The sequence below is a fragment of the Lynx rufus genome, unplaced genomic scaffold, assembly GCF_022079265.1.
Source record: "Lynx rufus isolate CCGP_SWC_20201006 ecotype Redwood Valley unplaced genomic scaffold, mLynRuf1.p SCAF_8, whole genome shotgun sequence".
Taxonomy (NCBI): Eukaryota; Metazoa; Chordata; class Mammalia; order Carnivora; family Felidae; genus Lynx; species Lynx rufus.
This window is the reverse complement of record NW_025814896.1, coordinates 60,710,538-60,729,199: the sequence shown is the minus strand read 5'-3', so window position 1 is coordinate 60,729,199 and position 18,662 is coordinate 60,710,538. Positions and strand designations below refer to the sequence as shown.

The window sequence follows — 18,662 nt, the reverse complement described above, 5'->3', positions numbered from 1 at the left end:
TTTGTTTATTGCTTTTTGTTTACTTTAAGAAAAATTTCCTTATCCCAGTGTCATGAAAATACTGTCACATCATCTTCTATTAACCACTTTCAAATAAATGTGGTAACAAATATTTTGATCTTTGTAGAACCAGTATGAAAAGCATAAAGAAGTAGAAGCAGCTCAGGGGGTAAAGATTCTTGGAAAAGACCTGGAGAAGACATTGGCCGGCTTACCCCTCCTGGTGGCTTATAAAGAAGATGAAATCCCGGTTCTTAAAGTAAATTACTTTTTTAAACGTCCAAAGCTATTTGAGTTCTGCTGCTGTGTCAGTAGGGCACATGCTGGTAATGATGAATGAAGTGGGCACCTTTGTCTTTGTGAAGCCTAACCTGGTGGCTCATAGCAAACAGTTGATGCTTTTAGATTACTTCAGTTTACACAGCCCTGTGAATGAACATTAATATTATATAGACTAGAATTTTAAGGTACACATTTTATTTAAGTAAAAAATGAAACAAAAGCTAGAAGCTATTCATGTTTTTTAAGATCAGAATATGCAGGGGTGCCTGGGTGGCTCAGTCAGTTGAGCATCCAGCTCTGGATTCCGGCTCAAGTCATGATCTTGCAGTTCATGAGTTTGAGCCCTGCGTTGGGCTCCACGCTGACAGTACGGAGCCTGCTTGGCACTTTCTCTCTCTGCCCCTCCCACACGCTCTCTCAAAAATAAACAAACTTTAGATACCAGAATATGCAGACAGAACTCAAGATAATCTTGAAGTCATTTTAAAATTTGCCTATCTGTAGGAGCAGATGTCCACCGGAGTCTAGCATAGTTACACAGAGTCAAACTTTGAGTTTATGTACTCGCTTGCCAGAGAGAAGATGGCACTGTTCTGAGCACACGGCTCATCTACTACGCTGAGACCACTGTTATTCTTCAGGCAGCACCAGGTCACCACCATCAAGGAAGTGGCCACCTTACAGCCAGTAAGAACAGGGCACGCATTCCTCTTTGGCTAGTACCAACTATGGCATGAACATAGCTGTTGTAGTTATTTCTGGGGAGAATGTCTTCATCCCTAAAGGAGCAGTGACTGAGGAAAAGGGTGCTGAGGTTAGGGTATTTCAGTTAAGGCTTAAGGCAGTCAAGCAGACCCTTTAGGCTAGCACAACACATTACATTTATGTAATGCTTTTTAACTTTGAAAAGATTCTCATTTCATTCAGCTCACCCATCTACCTTATTTGCCAAGTACAGCAGAGGTTAAATAGATTTCAACATTAGTAATCTAAAGACAGATGTATGGGACACATTTCAGATATGGGCCCTGAATCTCCTTCTCCATTCCAGTACAGGTTCTGCTATGCCTTACTTTTTCTTAGGCTTGCTTTCATGTTTTCAGGTAAATACTTAATTAAAAAGAGAAACACAGCCTTAGTGTAAGCTGCTGATGATAGAGATATATTTACAACCTTGTCAAATCTAATTTTTCAAGGATGAATTGATCCATGAGTTGAAGCAGACGCTAAATGCTATCAAGTTGGAAGAAAAAGGAGTCTATGTCCAGGCCTCTACACTGGGATCTTTGGAAGCTCTACTTGAATTTCTGAAAACATCAGAAGTGCCCGTAAGTAATCCTACCTGACTCCACGGGAGTCCGTGGTAATCATGGTTTGTAGTGCTGTTTCCTTTACCTGACACAGGCCATTAAGCTCAGAAACTCCCTTTCTACAGTATGCAGGAATTAATATTGGTCCAGTCCATAAAAAAGATGTCATGAAGGCCTCAGTGATGTTGGAACATGATCCTCAGTAAGTAATTTCTCTCCTGCTGTGAAGGCTTTAATATTACCTATTTTCTTCAACCTGTCCTACCTGACATATTCTGTGTTTAATTGAATGATCTTTATTGTGTTTGAACCTTTCAGGTACGCAGTGATTTTGGCCTTTGATGTGAGAATTGAACGGGATGCACAAGAAATGGCTGATAGTTTAGGAGTTAGAATTTTTAGTGCAGAAATTATTTATCATTTATTTGATGCCTTTACGAAATATAGACAAGACTACAAGAAACAGAAACAAGAAGAATTTAAGTAAGTTCGTGATTTTACTTATTTTGGGTCTTCGAATTGCCAAATACAGGTTTCTCCCACTATCCGAAAGTAGAGCATTCCTGTGAAACCTTCTGTAAGCCGAATTGGCATATAGTGAAGAAGTAATTACTGTTAATTTATATGGAAAATTTTTTGAGCACTCCCTTCTGATACCTTAGGACACATCTTAATAACAGATAAAATCGAAATGAAGCCCAGATGCTCACAGACCTTGCTCACAGCCCTGGCAGCATGATACTGAGATGTTGAGTGTGGTTCTTGGGAAGAAGTTTGGTGGGGCCACTCTGGGGTGCCCACCGCCTCTTTAACGGTTCACTGCAAAACAAATGCTAAACATTTTTCCTTTTCGCCTTTTTTCATAAAAGCACAAATCCTCCTCTTTTGGTTAGGGAAAGCAGGTACTAACATAGGTCTTTATAAAAGCAAAGTGGTATCATGTGACCTTTCAAAATGTAGGGGATACCTGTATCGGAAAGGTGTGTGGACAGTGGAAGCATGGCATTTGCTCATCTGGAAGAGGCAGCATCCTGAAATGATGTGTTATAAACCATAAATGCCCATCTGAGGCATTCTAGCAGTGTTAACAAATCCTCTGTGTAGCCTTTTATTTTTTAATTTTTAAATTGGCAGGTCTGGGTCTCATTATTGATTAGCAGTTGCTAAAATTATCTTGTTGGAGTTCCTTATCTGGGATTACATGGGAAGGAAGGAACAAAATTAGAACGTGGGAGGTGAGGAAATGAAATAAGGTGAGGTGTTCCATGGGAAGAGAGCTTGTTCCTCCAGCAGACCTCACAGCTTGCCTGGTATAGGTGGCATTGCTGCAGGTGATTGAGGAGGCAGCAGTAACCTTGACCAGGTTCCCTCCTCTTGCACCTCAGGGGAGACAGCCATGAACTCACGAGCAGTAGGGTGAAGTGCTGAAAAGCAGAACAGAGCAGGGAAGGCCTAAATCAGGAGGAAGAGCAGTGTGACAAGCAGTGTGGTTAGGGACAGCTTCCCTCCATAGGGTCTCTTGTTCAAGCAGAGATCTGAAGGGAATGACTTGAGCCTCCCAGACCAGGGAGTTGTCCAGGCAGAAGGACAGCACTGGGAGGCAGCCACATCGAATCTGGCAGAGAACAGTAGGAGATGAGGTCAGAGAAGTTGTGGGACTCAGTAGGCCCCTTGGAGGATTTTAGGGAGGCAGCAAGGAGTTTTATCAGGCTCCCAGTATTCCAGGCAAGACCTGAGAACGGCTCAATTTGGGGTACATATTTAAAGTGTACTGCCAGGTGAGTATTGGGATTTAGACTGGGATATGCTCCCTTGAAATCATGAAACCACAAGTGAAAAGACTTTGGTTAAGAAAACTACTAGACACTGTGAAAGACTTGAAGCTCATGCTCAGTAAGTGGCCTTTGGGTCACCTGGTTTGGGAACATGGTAGAGAGAAGGTGACTGGTTTGATGCCTGTGTGGTCCCCAGAGCCAACTGCCTGTGTGCCCGACCGTGGGTCCTATTGAGGTTCTCAGCTCCATCTAAATTTTGGGGCAGAGACTTCGCATGCTCCGGTGATGCAGCTTCTTCAAGACTTGGGAAGTGACAGCACAGAGGGAAGGAGGGGAAGGGGATGGCGAGGGGATGATGCACCCAGGACCGGAGACTGGACCATTGTGGACACCACCAAGGTCATTCTGCAGCGTCCTTCCTGCTTTTCTGGCACCACCTGGAAGTGCTTTTATCTGACAGGGGAAGCCTCATATTCATATTTTTAGGTTTAAGTGATTTTTGTCTGCTTCAAAATTTAGTGTTTTTTTTTTCCTCCTCCTTTTAGGCACATAGCAGTATTTCCCTGCAAGATGAAAATCCTCCCCCAGTATATTTTTAATTCTCGAGACCCAATAGTGATGGGAGTGACTGTGGAAGCAGGTCAGGTGAAACAGGGGACACCCATGTGCGTCCCTAGCAAAAATGTAAGTTCTCGTTGTACTTTCAAATCAAGTATGGTCTCTTAAAAGCAGTAAAATGGGGAGGCCAGGAGTGGTGACAACAAGCAGAAGAGTTTGTCACCTTCTGTGATTTATTCCCTTAACTACGAGTGTTCATTAATCTGTGTTAATTCTTAGCACCAGGTATCGGTGCTTCAACAAAAGAAAGTTGCAAGGTACTTTAACTTACTGCCCTTTTGAAAACTTTTTGAAGTTTCAAGCCTAGGGGAAAATAAAGAACAGAGTAATGAACACCCACTTTCCCTTCCCCTAAATTAGCATTATACCTAAGAAAAATTAACATTAACTCAATAATGTCCTATAATTTATAGTCCTCATTTGCATTTCACCAGTTGTCCTGAGGGCCTTTTTTCATCATTGAGAGAGAAAGTGCATGTGCATGCACGCATGAGGCAGGGAGAGAGAATCCCAAGCAGCCTCCTTCCATCAGCACAGAGCTCAACGCAGGGCTCAATCTCATGAACCATGAGATCATGGCCTGAGCCCAAATCAAGACTCACACTTGACTGAGCCGCCCAGGTGCTCTGTCCCAAGTGTCTTTAATAATGCCATCTGCTGACCTGGTCCAGGATTCCTTCAAGGTGCACTGCATTTGGTTATTATGGGTTTTAGTCTCAATAGGGACAGCCCCCCATCCTTTGGGGAGAGCCCTGTTCTTTTGCAGATCATTTCTCAACTTGGATCTGTCAGTTTCCTCCTCATTAGAGGGAAGTTACAATTAGAACGGATACTGCATGCAAAGATGCTCCCGTGTGCCTCGAGCCTCACCACACAAGCTTCCTTACTGTGGCAGCACCTTCGTTTACTGAGTAGGGTGCTGTTGGCTGAGGATAGCCATTAGAACCACGTCTGCCTTTGGATTATTAAGTAATCTCTGGGGGCACTTTGAGTACTTGTGAATATCCTGTTTCAACAACCTTTATTCCTGTAGATTTAATAATTGGTAATCCTTGCCTAAGTTTATAAAACTGTGATTCCCCCCACCAACACTTCTGTAAAGAACCTGTCTCTCCCCTGAACTTTTCATTAAGTATGTCATACACACTCGGTTAGCTTTTTTAAAAATCTGATGTTCTAATCCATTACCAATATTTTTGAGATCCCCCCCCCCCCCACACCCATTCTGGTCAGTGGGAGCCCATTCAAACTAGCTACTGCAGATTGCCCTGGACACATAACTCTTGGAGCATCTTCTTCCTTTCTGGTGCAGTGAGATGCTCTAGGCTCATCTAGTACTTTCCCTGCCCCAGACCTGGTTCCTTTAGTGGGAGATGGCACTTAGAAGTCATCTGAGCACTAGGACTTGTTGCTTCTAGGAGTTGTTGCTTTTATACCAGTTCAGTGGACTGAGGAAGGACATTTATTTGCAGCGATTATCTCCTCTGTGGCTTTGGTCACACATTCTCTCTCTCCTCTGTCCCTTCATAAGCAGGCAGCAGAGTGGTTTTCTCCTGTACTGTAACTGAGATCAGGTTGCTCACAGCTCTCATCCTCAGAATGAAATGCCAAGGCTCTAACCTCGGCCCACTTGGCCCCACAAGATGTATCCCTGGCTGCTGCTCTGACATAATCCCTTTGCTCACCATACCGACCACTCCAAACTCATTCCTGATTCAAGTTTTAGGCCTGCCAGTTCTTATTATGGCACTTGTCATGAGAAAGGGTAGAACAGAGATAATAAACCACATTGAATTGATAGGGTACTTTTAAAGTTGTTTAAAGCATATGAATGATCTCCTTTTGTCCTTACAGTCATCTTGTGAAGGGCACAGGGGGTGTGGTGGGGTCATCCCTACTTTACCAGTGAAACACACTGTGATGAGGGATGAAGAAGGGTCACAGAGCCAAGGCTTTTAAACTAGCTCTTTTGCTCCAGTTTTTATTTTAGCTGTCCAGGTTGCAGTGCCTGTGACTGGCATGATTCCTCTGCTTATATTGCAGTTCTTATTTTACAGTTTGTTGACATTGGAATAGTAACGAGTATTGAAATAAACCATAAACAAGTGGATGTTGCAAAAAAAGGGCAAGAAGTCTGTGTCAAAATAGAACCTATCCCTGGTGAATCTCCCAAAATGTATGGAAGACATTTTGAAGCTACAGACATTCTTGTCAGTAAGGTAAGTGTCTTCATAGAAGTGGCCCATTTTAGAGAAATTGGGGGTCAACTCTTCTCTGGTTACCTTTGCACAGTAGCTCTCAGGGCTGGATGTTTGAACTTTTACAGTCCAGCAGGACTGGATTCTTCTTCAGGGCATGACCTATAACGCGGCCTTCTCTGTGTTGAGGAAGGGGCCTCCTAACAGAGTTAGAGTGCCTGCTAGGACTTGCAGAGATTTACTACTCTGAAAGGCAGACAGGTACGGCATTCGTTATTTTGGCCAAGGTTTCTTTTTAATGAGCAGTAGCTGTGTCAGCCTTGGGCCACGTGCTTTTTTTGGCATGTGGTGGTTGCACTGTTGTTGACCCTGTTTGTGCCTCGGGCTTGCAGATCAGCCGGCAGTCCATCGATGCCCTCAAAGACTGGTTCAGAGATGAGATGCAGAAGAGTGATTGGCAGCTTATTGTGGAGCTGAAGAAAGTATTTGAAATCATCTAATTTTTCCACATGGGGCAGGAATTGGAATAAATGAAATATTATGTCATAATACCACCAAGAAAAAACAAGACAAAAAAATGGAACGGATGTATCTGGACACTGATGAACTTAAGTATGGAAGGAAAAAAATAGGTGTATAAAATGTTTTCCATGAGAAACCAAGAAACTTACACTGGTTTGACAGTGGTCGATTACGTGTCCCCACAGTTCCAACGTGCCTGTTCACCTGCCCACTCCTTTCCCAATCCTTCTCTACTGGCTGCTGTTTTAAAGTTTGCCCTAACCCAAATTTGGATTTTTATTACAGATCTAAAGCTCTTTCAATTTTATACTGATTAAATCAGTACTGCAGTATTTGATTAACCAGGCTTCTGCAGATTTTGTGATTCTTGGGACTCTTTTGATGTAAGAAATACTTTATTTATGCCTATCCTTCCCACAGTGATTTTTTTTTTCCCCCAGCATTCTTCTGCCATATGCCCTTAGGAATTTTTTAAAATAGAAATTTAGGCATTCTGCTATTTCTTTATCTGCTTTGTGTGAAACCATGGTGTAAAAGCCTAGCTGGCTGCTATTTACTGCTTGTATAGTCCTGAGAGTCCACTGTAATCAGCACAATTCTGAACTACCAATAAAGAAAACAGACATCCCTTAGGCTTCCATGCTAGCGTAGCTTCTCTCCATGAGTGAGTCATCAGCCTCAGTGTACTACCTTGTGTACCAGCACACGCTAACATTAGGATTTTCTAGGACACACTAGAACCAAGATGGATATAAAAATTCTACCATGCATACATTTCCTGATGGGGCAATCAAGTAGGGAACTATTTGGGCTTAGTGCTTCTAAGTTGTTGCAGAAACTGACTTGTTCATATCAGTTACTGGATTTTAGCATGTGGGAAGTCCACATGAAGATCTATTCCTTCCCCCATTATAAGAAATCTGTTAGTGTGAAATTAATTCTTCTAACAGATCTCTAGTAACTATTGAGAGAGCAAGCACAGTGTTGAAGTCAGTGTGGGGTGTGTTTTAAAGAAAATGTTCCCAAGTGTTCACTGGTGTAGATTTATGAACTATATTTTTGAAGTATTACAGCATAACTAACATAGCATAGAAAAATACTTTATATACATTTGAAAATCTGTACCATTCTTCAGTACTACTGAAGTTTCTCTAGGGACGGTAGAGGTGGAGACACCACCGCTAAGCCATCTGTGGGACATAATTTTCCCAAGAAAAATTTAATAATTATGTGTGTGTTCTAATTTAAAGTATGTAAATCCCTCCACGTGGAAGAAGTAAAGAAGGTTTTCATAACATGCTCCTGTGTTCATGCTTGGGGACAAAAGTGATAAAATTATTTAGAAGCTTTACCCGGAACAAGTAGAATCCCATTCTGGGACCTCTCGGGAATTTCAGAGCTTAGCATGGAGCCTCTAACAGTCCAGCTTGAAGGTTTCTCAGCCTTTAAACACAATAAACAGTTCAGGATTTGCTTCCTAAAGGATTCACAAAAAGGAGCCTGTACAAAATATACATACAGTTCTTTATTAAACAACTGTAAACACTTCACTGTAAAAATCCATAAAACTTTATAAACAAACATTTTGTAAATAGAATCTATGCTACAGTAAAAGAACACAATTATTTACATGCAATACTGACAAATTTGGCACTTATTGAAAAGAAATGTACAAAACACTTGCTTAAAAAGAAATTTAAAATTATAAAAACTCAGAGCATTACTATCATGCACTTTGCAAATACCTCACAAGCACTTATGGCACAGCTAGTGGAGAGCACCAGGCTCCCTGGTAATATTTATGTAACTTTTAATGTGCTTCCATAAGTCTGTTGTAAAACCACCTGAACATTGTCAAGAATAAAGTCAAATGCCATATTCCAAACCGATTCCACCGACTGCTGCATCAACCTAAAGGTGGGTTAAGAAAAAACTTTAAGTAAAAAGACTCCTCCAAGAATCAGTTTAACATCTCCTTAGGGTCGTAAACATTTTTAGGTAAGAATCAATTTTGGCCCAAACCTCAGAACACTTCAAAGTAGTTAGTATGGTTTGAAACTATATAAACCTCAAGGGGAACAATCTTTGATCTTCTGGCAGTTGCTTGGGATTCAAAACAAAGGTTACTCCCTTTTCACTAACTCCTTAGTTAACTGATTGCCCCCAAATGTCAAACTTGCTCTGTGCCTCACCTTAAAAGTAGCTGTGTGAGATGCCCATTTTGTCCTTTAGATAAAAGTATTGAATAATTACCTTTTCATGTACTTTATTACTAGATCCAATTTTTCCAAATCTTTTTCCTCTATTAGGTCAGTACAGTATTTCACAACTTGCAGAATGTCTTCCTCCATTGGATCTAGAGAGGAAAATCCTCAGTAAGGACCAGCCTGCTTGCATGAAGGAGAACTGCATCTCTACAACTACCCCCAACTTCTAGCCATCCAACCAGTGGTCTATAGTATAGTTTCAAAAGTTACAGGGTGGCTGGTTTTGGCTTACCAGATTCAGAAAAGAGTTGCATTTATATAGCTGAGTCTGGTTCAAGTTCCAAAATTTTAGAACCATTACCTCTCAGTCTGTGGCTGTCACACCAGCCAAGCCCACCTGAAATGGTAGTTATCCACTCTTTGAGCAAGGTCTTCACGTCACTGAATTCAACAGCTCCCGCTAGGTTGGGTGCTGGGGATCTCACGTGGCCAGACAGCTCAGGCTGCAAACCAGAAGGGCCTGGCACACCTGAAGTAGAAGCAGAGAGTTCTCCCTGTTAAGAAAACAAATGACAAAAAGTGCTATATTTACATAACATCAAGTACATTAAGATCTGATAAAAGGTCAAAGCTTAAAAAGTATTAAAAATTATTACCAGAGGTTTCTCAGAAGCAAGGCCTTCATGTTTCAGAAACCCATCGATTAACTTCTGGGGACTCCCACAAGCCCCTGGAAGAGTTTTCACAGGGCTATTAAGCAACTTGTTTTTCAAAGGGCTCTGAATTTTTTTGGGGGAACTGACGGGATTTTTTTTCTTGTTCCGTTTCTTTTCTTTCATTGCTGCTGGTTTTAGTTGATGTAACGGATTCTTTGGCACTAAAAAAGTATGAACGTGGTATCTTCAACAACATATGTCTAGATAGTACCATGCAATCTTTCTTTTAAATACAGACGCTGCATGTGCACACACACACACACACACACACCAACACAGGCCTCTTACCAAGACAGTATTGGAGGCAGTAACTGGATGAAAGCGCAGGCTGTAGGACACCCACTATCTGTGCCCACTTTCTTTGGGGCACTAAAAATCTTATCTTTTGGGCATTGCTTATCTATAAGGGGGGGGGGAGCTGTAAAGATTAAATGAAAATTCAACAGTTCAGGCATTGTTGGAATACATGTTCAGAACCTTTCTTTCAGATTTTCTTATTTTTTAACATGTATTTATTATTGAGAGACAGACCAAGCATGAGCATTGGAGGGGCAGAGAGGGGAGGACACAGAATCTGAAGCAGGCTCCAGGCTCTGAGCTGTCAGCACAGAGCCCGATGTGAGGCTCGAACTCAAACTGCAAGATCATGACCTGAGCCGAAGTCGGATGCTTAACTGACTGAGCCACCCAGGCACCCCTTTCATTCAGTTTTAAACCTATACTCTGATCTGTCAGTCTTGACATGTAGTCAAAAGACTTCTGGTGGTAACTCAAACATTTAAATTCATTCATTCATTCATTCATTTTTATTTGAGAGTGTGAGCAGTACAGGGAGAGAGACTCTTAATCTTAAGCAGGTTTCATGCTCAGCACAAAGCCTTACACACAGGGCTCAATCCCACAACCCTGACATTATAACCTGAGTGGAAATCAAGAGTCGGATGCTCAAAGGACTGAGCCATCCAGGTGCCCCCAGACTACTTTTAAAGTAAAGGTATGGAAGTCAGAAGTTACACAACTCCAGCTAGGTCTAGGACAACACTTACCTGCATCATATACTTCCTCTCCAATACAAAGAGCTCTTAACATGATTAGCAGCTTAGATGTTGGCCATTAATCTGCTACAATAATCATACCCTACCAATGACCTCATTTCCCTCATCTTCAGTTGTGTTACATGTCCCTTCCCACGCTTATGCTTACCAGATGCAGCAGCTGACTGCTGGTGAACGGCATTCTCTCCCTGCCTTTGTCTTTGATCATATGCTGCCTTCAGCTCCTTCTGAAGCTCAGCAGGAAGGGCAGCAAACACCTCAGGGTCCACCTAGTGGAAACGAGAAGGTTCAGAGTCAAACTTGAGTTGACTCTATTTTTTCACAAAACAGACTTTGTTTTCAAATCATGCTTTTCTGTCTGTACGAATTCTTACTAGGGCCTCAATATTAAAGCTCATTAAATCCTCACAAGGTTTTAGGGTGAGAATAAGAAAATTCTGAGTAATAACTGACTTAAAAAAAAAACACCCACTGCAGAACCACCAAGGCAAGAAACACCACTAAGAAATGAGAAGTGGGGCACCAGAGTGACTCAGTCAGTTGAGCGTCTGACTCTTGATTTCGGCTCACAGGTTGTGAGATCAGGCTCAGCGCTGACAGCATGGAGTCTGGTTGGGAATTGCCCCCTTCTCTGTGCTCCTCCCTTGGTTGCACGAACTCACTCTCTCAAAAGAACTTTAAAAAAGATGCTTCCCCCTGCCCCCACCAAAAAAAAGAGAAGCAAACCCAAGAAAATAGGTTTACGTGTAGTACTTTTTTTTAAAAAACACCAAACTTAGATTGTGTTATTGTCTCTAGTCTATGATTATACATCTCCACCTAGCTATTTATTTTTTAATGTTTATTTTTGATAGAGTGTGAGTGGAGGAGGGGCAGAGAGAGAGGATAACAGAGGATCTGAAGCGGGGTCTGGAGCTGACGGCAGAGAGCCCAACACAGGGCTTAAACTCATGAACTGTGAGATCATGACCTGAGCTGAAGTTGGACCCTCAACTGACAGAACCACCCAGGTGCCCCGCCTCCACCTAGTTATTTAAAATGTGGCCCAGTGGTCTTCCCTGGCCAAGAAAATAAGAACTGAATGTGTTTCTTACTTCTGGGTGGAAATTTTAAGCACCTACATACCATGTCCTCCTTCTCTGGGAGTCCATGTCCTTTAGATGATGTAGAAATGAGCCAGTGCCTTGGGCCCCAATGGATATGGGGCCCAAGAGCTACCATGAGTTTATGGTCCAAAGGAAAAGAAATGAGACCTGCCCAGAGCATATGTAGGGTGAAAGGTCCCTAATTTACCTCACCTGTGAAAATGCTGGCAGGGCTATGACATTGATTCCTGCATCACTGTTAGATTCTTGAGGTTCTGGTATTTGTAACAAAACTGTCCCAACTGGTTGTGGCAAAATTCCTGTATTACAGCCATTTACTGGCTCTTTCTTTTTGTCGCCATGCAGCTCTCCTTGCTGAACAGCACAAACTTGCTCTACTTGTTCCCGGAGATCAGGTGGAAGTGCTTCTAAAACAGACTGATCAAGCTATAAAATACCACATGAGTCTGAAGTTAAAGCGTGTTCAGAGAGGAAGTGGTAGGAGTGTTAATGTAGCATTTTAATTTCAATTTGAACATCTCAGACAACATGAGGCGCAGAGAAGCAGGATAGGAAAGGTAACCCCTCAAAGCAGCACATTTTTGGAATGTCTTTGGCTTTTTGCCATTGGGGCCTCAGTAGTAATGTGCAGTCTGGAGAGACCAGCATACAACTACGGGCAGTACCACTGGATGAGGCAAGTCCAAATATACTCATTGTATCTGTACTACAACAGGGGCAGACAGAGCCTTTGTCAAACCTGGATCTCAGACCCCTCCCAAGGGCAGGGGCAATACCCACGGGGTACGTCACATTTTTGGAATGAATGGGACAACAGAGTCCTGGGTCAGAAGTTTACCTTTCAGACGGGAGACTATGCCCCCAAATACAAAAACTTCTAGTTCTGACAACAGCAAGTTAGAAAAAAGGGATTGTAGAAACTAACTTTTCTTTGGCCTACATACCAGAATCCTCTGCCCATCGGTGCACTTCCATTTAGAGATGGAATCCTATAAATGAGTAGGCCAATCTTCTACTTTGCCAGGATCAACTATTTTTGGATAACTCAACAGCAACCGGGACCCAATGCCAGCTGATTAGAGCTGTCCCTTTCCCAGCCTCACAGCTGGCATGTCTGTTTCCTTCAGCCTCCTACTATTCAGTGAAGCATAGAAATGGACTTTCCCAATATATATTGAAGTGCTATCTTAACCTTACAAGGAGCAAAAATTCCAAAAGTATTCCACGTTTACAGCCCATACCAATGGAATTACTCACTTACGTTAGGAAAATCATTCACTCTACAGAAAGGATGGTCTGCAAATGCTGCAAGAAAAACCTTGGACATGGGCCCCTACTGATGATCACAAAGCGATACTGCTGAATAGAGTGGAGTCCCTGTGATTATTGCTGCTACAAAGAGGTAGAGTGGCTACTGACGGGCAGTTGCAGAACTAGCTTTCATCCATGTTCTACAACTTGCAAGAGTCGCTGATCTTTGCAAAAGCACCACCTTTCCCCTAACCTGATTATTTCCCATATGGAGTTCTGTAACACCATGAGCTGCCTGTGATCTACCCTGACAAGTACCCTCTCCCCTTCTCGGCTATGCTGTTACCTAAAAATGTCATCCCTACTTTAAAACTGCTGTTGCACTTAAATCACACTCAGAACTATAAAAATATACCTGGGAAGGTGATGGAACCTCAATACTCAGGTTAAGTCTTGATTTTAAACTGATGGGAGAATGTAGACCATTCCATTTCCCTGAAGACTCAGCTTTGCTAGTAACAGGATTGACACTTGATGTCAGATGTGTTGAAAAAGATGGCAAGAAAGTGCAATTTCTAGAGGCAGATGATATTTCCAGATCCATAGCAGCCAGAAATACTGAAAGTACAGAAAATACATACAGTAGCTTCTTCATATCATCGGGGACAGGATGGCATGGATTACTTTAAGCCATTTTAAGTAAAACAAACCTATCGATTCATCATAATCCAGAATGTCCGTTTGTTTCTTAAAAAGTCACAGAGCCATGCCAGACAACTGTTGTATTAATAAGAACCACACTGATGCCCACTGACCTTCTTTGTGCTCCTCTTCTGTGGATTTCTTCGCTTTCTGAACCTGGAAGAGATCCAGGACAGAGTGTGACCCGCCAGGAAGAACTGATGGACGAGTAGGGCATGAAGAAGGGTCTGGGTTGGTCGGAACCAACTGATTCACGTGAATCCCAACCTAGAACCAGAGTTGAAAATGTGTTTCCAGGAAAACTAAAGCAAGAATATGAATTCAACTAAGCAAAATTCTCAGCTATTCCTTTTTAGAAAGATCTTCTAGATCTATTTCTATAATAAAAAATTAAAGTATTCAAAGAGCCTTCTACATGATTTATTACAAAAACTGTATCTAAACTAGCTAGTGAGCAGTTATTCACCTCAATCTTGGAGTATCCATTTCTATCTAAATATACTGTAATCTCTTCAGAATCAGAAAAATCCAAAAAAGTGTAATACTATATCCCACTGAAGTTCTAATCAACTAAATTTTTAAGATTAAAAACAAAAGATCCTATAGGAACAGCCTACTTGCAACCTTACTTCCTTACCATTTTTCTGTTTTAAATGAAGAACTTTTCAAACAAGTGGGTTTGGGGAGTGGGATGAGCAGTGCTCTGGGTACACCATGGGCTCTCGAAGACTGTACCCCCCACCCCGCCCCACACTACCATAAAGCCTTACTGTAATAGTATTTCAGGGAGTTTTGATCATGTCTGGTTTAGTAATTCTTTAATCCTTCCACAGATACCACACCAATAACTGCCTTTCACTCACATATAAGCACACACACAACAGAACCTACAAAGGTTTATCCTTAAGAAAATTAAGGTTTTTACATTTTTTAATATCCTCTCACCTATCCATCCCAAAGGCATGTTTGTGGTGGTAAATTCTCCTTTCTAGAGCATCAACAGACACAGAATAAATTTTGGATTAAAAGGGACCTTAACGATATAAGTATTATTTGCAGTTCCACACTCTTCACAGTCCCATCTACCAATGAGAACCAGAAGCAGGATAATGTATGTAAAATAAGCCCTTGGTTAATTGAAAGACATAAAAATTCAAGATACAAAATTATCGTAGGCAGAAAACAAAACGAAGAGCTTTCAGAACAAATTTGACTCTTCTCTGAAAAATAACAAAATCAGGTCAGAGGAGAAAGTCCAGAGTTTTTCAGTTTCTATTCTGGTAGCATATCAAAGAAGCTGAAAATCTCATAAACCCACTACCCACTGCCATGACCATTCTCAGATCAAACCTTAAGTGAGAAAAACATTACAGAAAGTCAGAATTTTAAAATGTTATATACTCACCCCTCTCATATCCGATATATTTAGTTTCATTGTATGAAACATGTTTAGTGTAGCTTTTCCAATTATCTTTGCACTATCTGTTGCCTGGTCAAGAGTTACAGTCCTGTAAATGACAGAATTAACTTTAACGAAGCAAAAGCTACATTCCATATATATTCACTAGTACCTCACGAGTATGGAACAGTTTAAAGAGATATAGGAAAGCTGTAAAGAAAGTTACAAAAACAGTTTAAGTAATTAAGTAGTAAAGATAATCCTTAAAAATGAACACAAGAGTCCCCCTCCCCCCTTCAAGGAAGCCAGTATAACAAATTAATTACACTGACAGCCAGGGTGTAAAAGAAAAACCATATAGAACACTGGGACTTTGAGTTACAGGCTAATGAAGACCTGGCCAACTAAAAATAAACTGGAAAACATTTTTTAAAAAGATGTATTTTAGTTAATGCATATACAAATACAAACATTATGTTACAACTAAAGCATGAATATAAACATGAAGTTTTAGATTCCAAGAGAAGTCTTAGGTTCCAAGATTCTCTATGTTGAGGTATAAAAGATGAATCCCCTGTGTTTTAGTTCTTGATTCTACTTTTATCATGTCTGAAGTAAAGCCACTACATAATTTCAACATGTGAATGTGCATTAACAATTTCTTAGAGGCTCTAGAAATCAATAAAGAAATGCATGAACAACAATGACAAAGGAAACATGGTGGCACCCTGTCTAAAACCCAGCAGGACCAGAATAGATCTTTAAGAATTCTTAGATCTTTAAGAATTCTAGAAGAAAGGAGACTGCATTATTAGGTGCTAAAAACTACTTTTATTGTATTTATTTTCTCAGTACCATGAGGACATTATGTACACCCATGAGAGGTACCAGTTTTTTAAGGAAAATATTTACATTGATTTGTTACCTTAATTACATTTATTTAACACAAATAAATACAGAAGAACTTAAAAGCAAGGTTTTTAGTGGACTGGTGGTTTAAACACATTTATATTTCTCCTGAACACCACTTAACTATTTTGAAATGAGTTTTAAATGGCATAAACTCCTAAAAAATCTAAACAGGAGAAGAGACAAGAACAGAGGACCAATGTTAACTGTAACTCAGAACACTGAAAGCGTATCAGTAAGTGTTAAGTTACCAAATATGCCTGCTAAATGCCTAAAGCAAGGCACCAACTTTAGATAAGCCAATTTATGCTACAGAACCTCAGAAACACTCAGTGATTAGAGGTGCCAGGTACCAGTGAAGGGGGCGAGAAGGGACCAAGAATGTGCACATGCAGCAGACACATAGATCACCCCTCCTCTGGGATTTTGTACACGCCAATGTCGATGCTGAGAGCCAGGGGACATCATGCATGGCCACGGAGAGAGGGAGGCACCTTGCTCAAAAGCAGCCTACACTCTTCCTTCCCACCTAGACTGCTCTTCCTATGGAGGAACCAGAATGCCGGCTGCCATCTTCACATGTGCTCGCCCACTGTAGGCAGGAGATGGGAAGATTTCATGTGGGGCATGAAATAAGACAGATAGTTGAAGAAAACCTCCAATATAAAAGCAGTCAAAAGAGAAAGAAGGAACTGGAGAAACAAGTGACAAAGGGAATAGAAGAATATTTAAGAGATAAGAGATAATATTGCATCTGTGAAATAACAGATGCTACATTTAAATGTCCAAAGAATTTTTAAAAAATACTCAGAAGTTTAAAATGTTGGTAGAAATAATAAATTAATATGGACAAAGTACCTGGCACAAAGATAAAGACCAAACAAAATTCCAGAACCTGAGTTAAAGAGAAAATCCTGAAAGTTCCAGAAAGAACAGATCTGTAAAGAACAGGCAATCAGAATACTGGACTTCTCCAAAGTAATCATGAAAAAAAGGGGACAATGGAATCTTTAAATCAGGAGAAATAATTTCTAACTAGAAGTTACAACTTTTAAGTCAACAAAACTACTGAGCATTAGCACAGACAGGTTCAAAAACAATTTATGCCCATGAACTCTTTCTCAATAGACACTAGGATGAGGAGACCAGGGATCAACAGATCACAGAGAAGGGATACCCCAAGACTCCCACTTTATAGTAGGTCTTAAACTAATCCTGATTGCATTTAGCTTGCTGGAGGGCCCCAAGTAAAAAGATCAAACCAGTTGATTCTGGTGTACTGAAACACACTAGGAGGGACTTTGGAGATAAACTCAATGGCAAATTCACAAAAAAAAGCCAACAAACAAAACAAGATGCTCAGAACTCCAGGAAAAACAAGTTCAACAAAAAAGGGAATGAGGTCACAGTGGGCTATATGCTCATCCACATATAGTGTGCACATGATCATAATAATGTTAACACTGCCTGGGGGCAAAGGAAATGTGCATACAGGGGAAACAGCAATAGGCAATGAAAGAGAAGTAGTGCAAGGGACTGTGTGTGTGTATAAAATTCAAATTAAAAATACATATACACAAAAGAACTCCAAGGGGGAAAAAAGTCTTTGCCCAAAGGAAAACTGTTAAGAGAAAATTTTTCCGCGTGATAATCAAGCCAGAGATCTGAACCTACATATGGCTCTTTGACATGCAATTTAAAATGGAATCCTTTCTCTTACAGTATTATAACCTATCAGAGTCTGCAAGGCACATGATTGCCATGTATCTTTTGATCAGGGCCCATTACAAGAGGTAACAGAATCATGGACTGTGGACTACCACTGCTTAACTCAGCCCAACATTACTTCAGTGGGGACTACAGCAGGCGCCCACAGCCTGTTTCTGTAAAGAACCAGAGAATGAATCGCCTGTGCTTTGTGGTTCCTCTCACATGGTCTTCACTCTTTACAAACTTTCATATAAGAATCATTCTTGGCTCACAAAGACCACATAAAAACAGGCCCAAGGATGGATATGGCCCACAGGAAAGAGTGTATCAACCCCTGAATTAGAGGAAATACAAGGTCAGTGTTATAATATTTCATAATCCCACACCTAAAGCCTTCCTCAGGCAGTTAGAACACTACCAAAATGTTAAGTTTAAGTTAATGGTTTATAACCGATCTGCATTTTGGTAACATTTATAAAATTACACTTGTTCTGATTCATTATGTGTTCTTTTTCATTATCATCTTATCCAAAGTTAGTATTTTAAGGGCACAGCAAAATGTACATTTTATACACAGGTGTTTTTTTTTTTAACATTAAAAAAATTTTTTTAAATTTTTTTTTTAAATGTTTATTTTTGAGAGAGACAGAGAGACAGCATGAGCAGTGGAGGGGCAGAGAGAGAGAGGGAGACAGAATCAGAAGCTGGCTTCAGGCTCTGAGCTTGAACTCACAAACTGTGAGATCATGACCTGAGGTGAAGTCAGATGCTTAACTGACTGAGCCACTCAGGGCCCCCCCCCCCCCAATTTTTTTTTAATGTTTATTTTTGAGAGTGGAAGGGAGGGAGGGAGAGAGAGAGAGAGGACGAGCAGGGTGAAGGGCAGAGAGACAGGGAGACAC

At 41.0% G+C, this 18,662-nt stretch overlaps 2 protein-coding genes across 19 annotated transcripts in view; one reads left to right on the top strand and one right to left on the bottom strand.

Annotated features, from left to right (window-relative positions):
* Positions 1-8,000, top strand: part of EIF5B (eukaryotic translation initiation factor 5B) — an 89,866-nt gene extending 81,866 nt beyond the window's left edge. For all 6 annotated transcript variants that reach the window (XM_047069897.1, XM_047069896.1, XM_047069895.1 and 3 more), the window contains 7 exons: positions 128-259; positions 1,479-1,610; positions 1,718-1,794; positions 1,911-2,075; positions 3,913-4,051; positions 6,043-6,204; positions 6,576-8,000. In XM_047069897.1, coding sequence (XP_046925853.1) covers positions 128-259; positions 1,479-1,610; positions 1,718-1,794; positions 1,911-2,075; positions 3,913-4,051; positions 6,043-6,204; positions 6,576-6,683 — 915 coding nt within the window. In that variant the 3' untranslated portion in view covers positions 6,684-8,000. The remainder of the gene's footprint in view (positions 1-127; positions 260-1,478; positions 1,611-1,717; positions 1,795-1,910; positions 2,076-3,912; positions 4,052-6,042; positions 6,205-6,575) is intronic.
* A 208-nt stretch (positions 8,001-8,208) lies between these two features.
* Positions 8,209-18,662, bottom strand: part of REV1 (REV1 DNA directed polymerase) — a 92,410-nt gene continuing 81,956 nt past the window's right edge. For all 13 annotated transcript variants that reach the window (XM_047069886.1, XM_047069879.1, XM_047069881.1 and 10 more), the window contains 9 exons: positions 15,148-15,250; positions 13,856-14,009; positions 13,456-13,658; positions 11,982-12,215; positions 10,832-10,952; positions 9,569-9,789; positions 9,310-9,466; positions 8,959-9,061; positions 8,209-8,616 (listed from right to left, as the gene is read on the bottom strand). In XM_047069886.1, the coding sequence (XP_046925842.1) occupies positions 8,505-8,616; positions 8,959-9,061; positions 9,310-9,466; positions 9,569-9,789; positions 10,832-10,952; positions 11,982-12,215; positions 13,456-13,658; positions 13,856-14,009; positions 15,148-15,250 (1,408 nt within the window). In that variant the 3' untranslated portion in view covers positions 8,209-8,504. The remainder of the gene's footprint in view (positions 8,617-8,958; positions 9,062-9,309; positions 9,467-9,568; positions 9,790-10,831; positions 10,953-11,981; positions 12,216-13,455; positions 13,659-13,855; positions 14,010-15,147; positions 15,251-18,662) is intronic.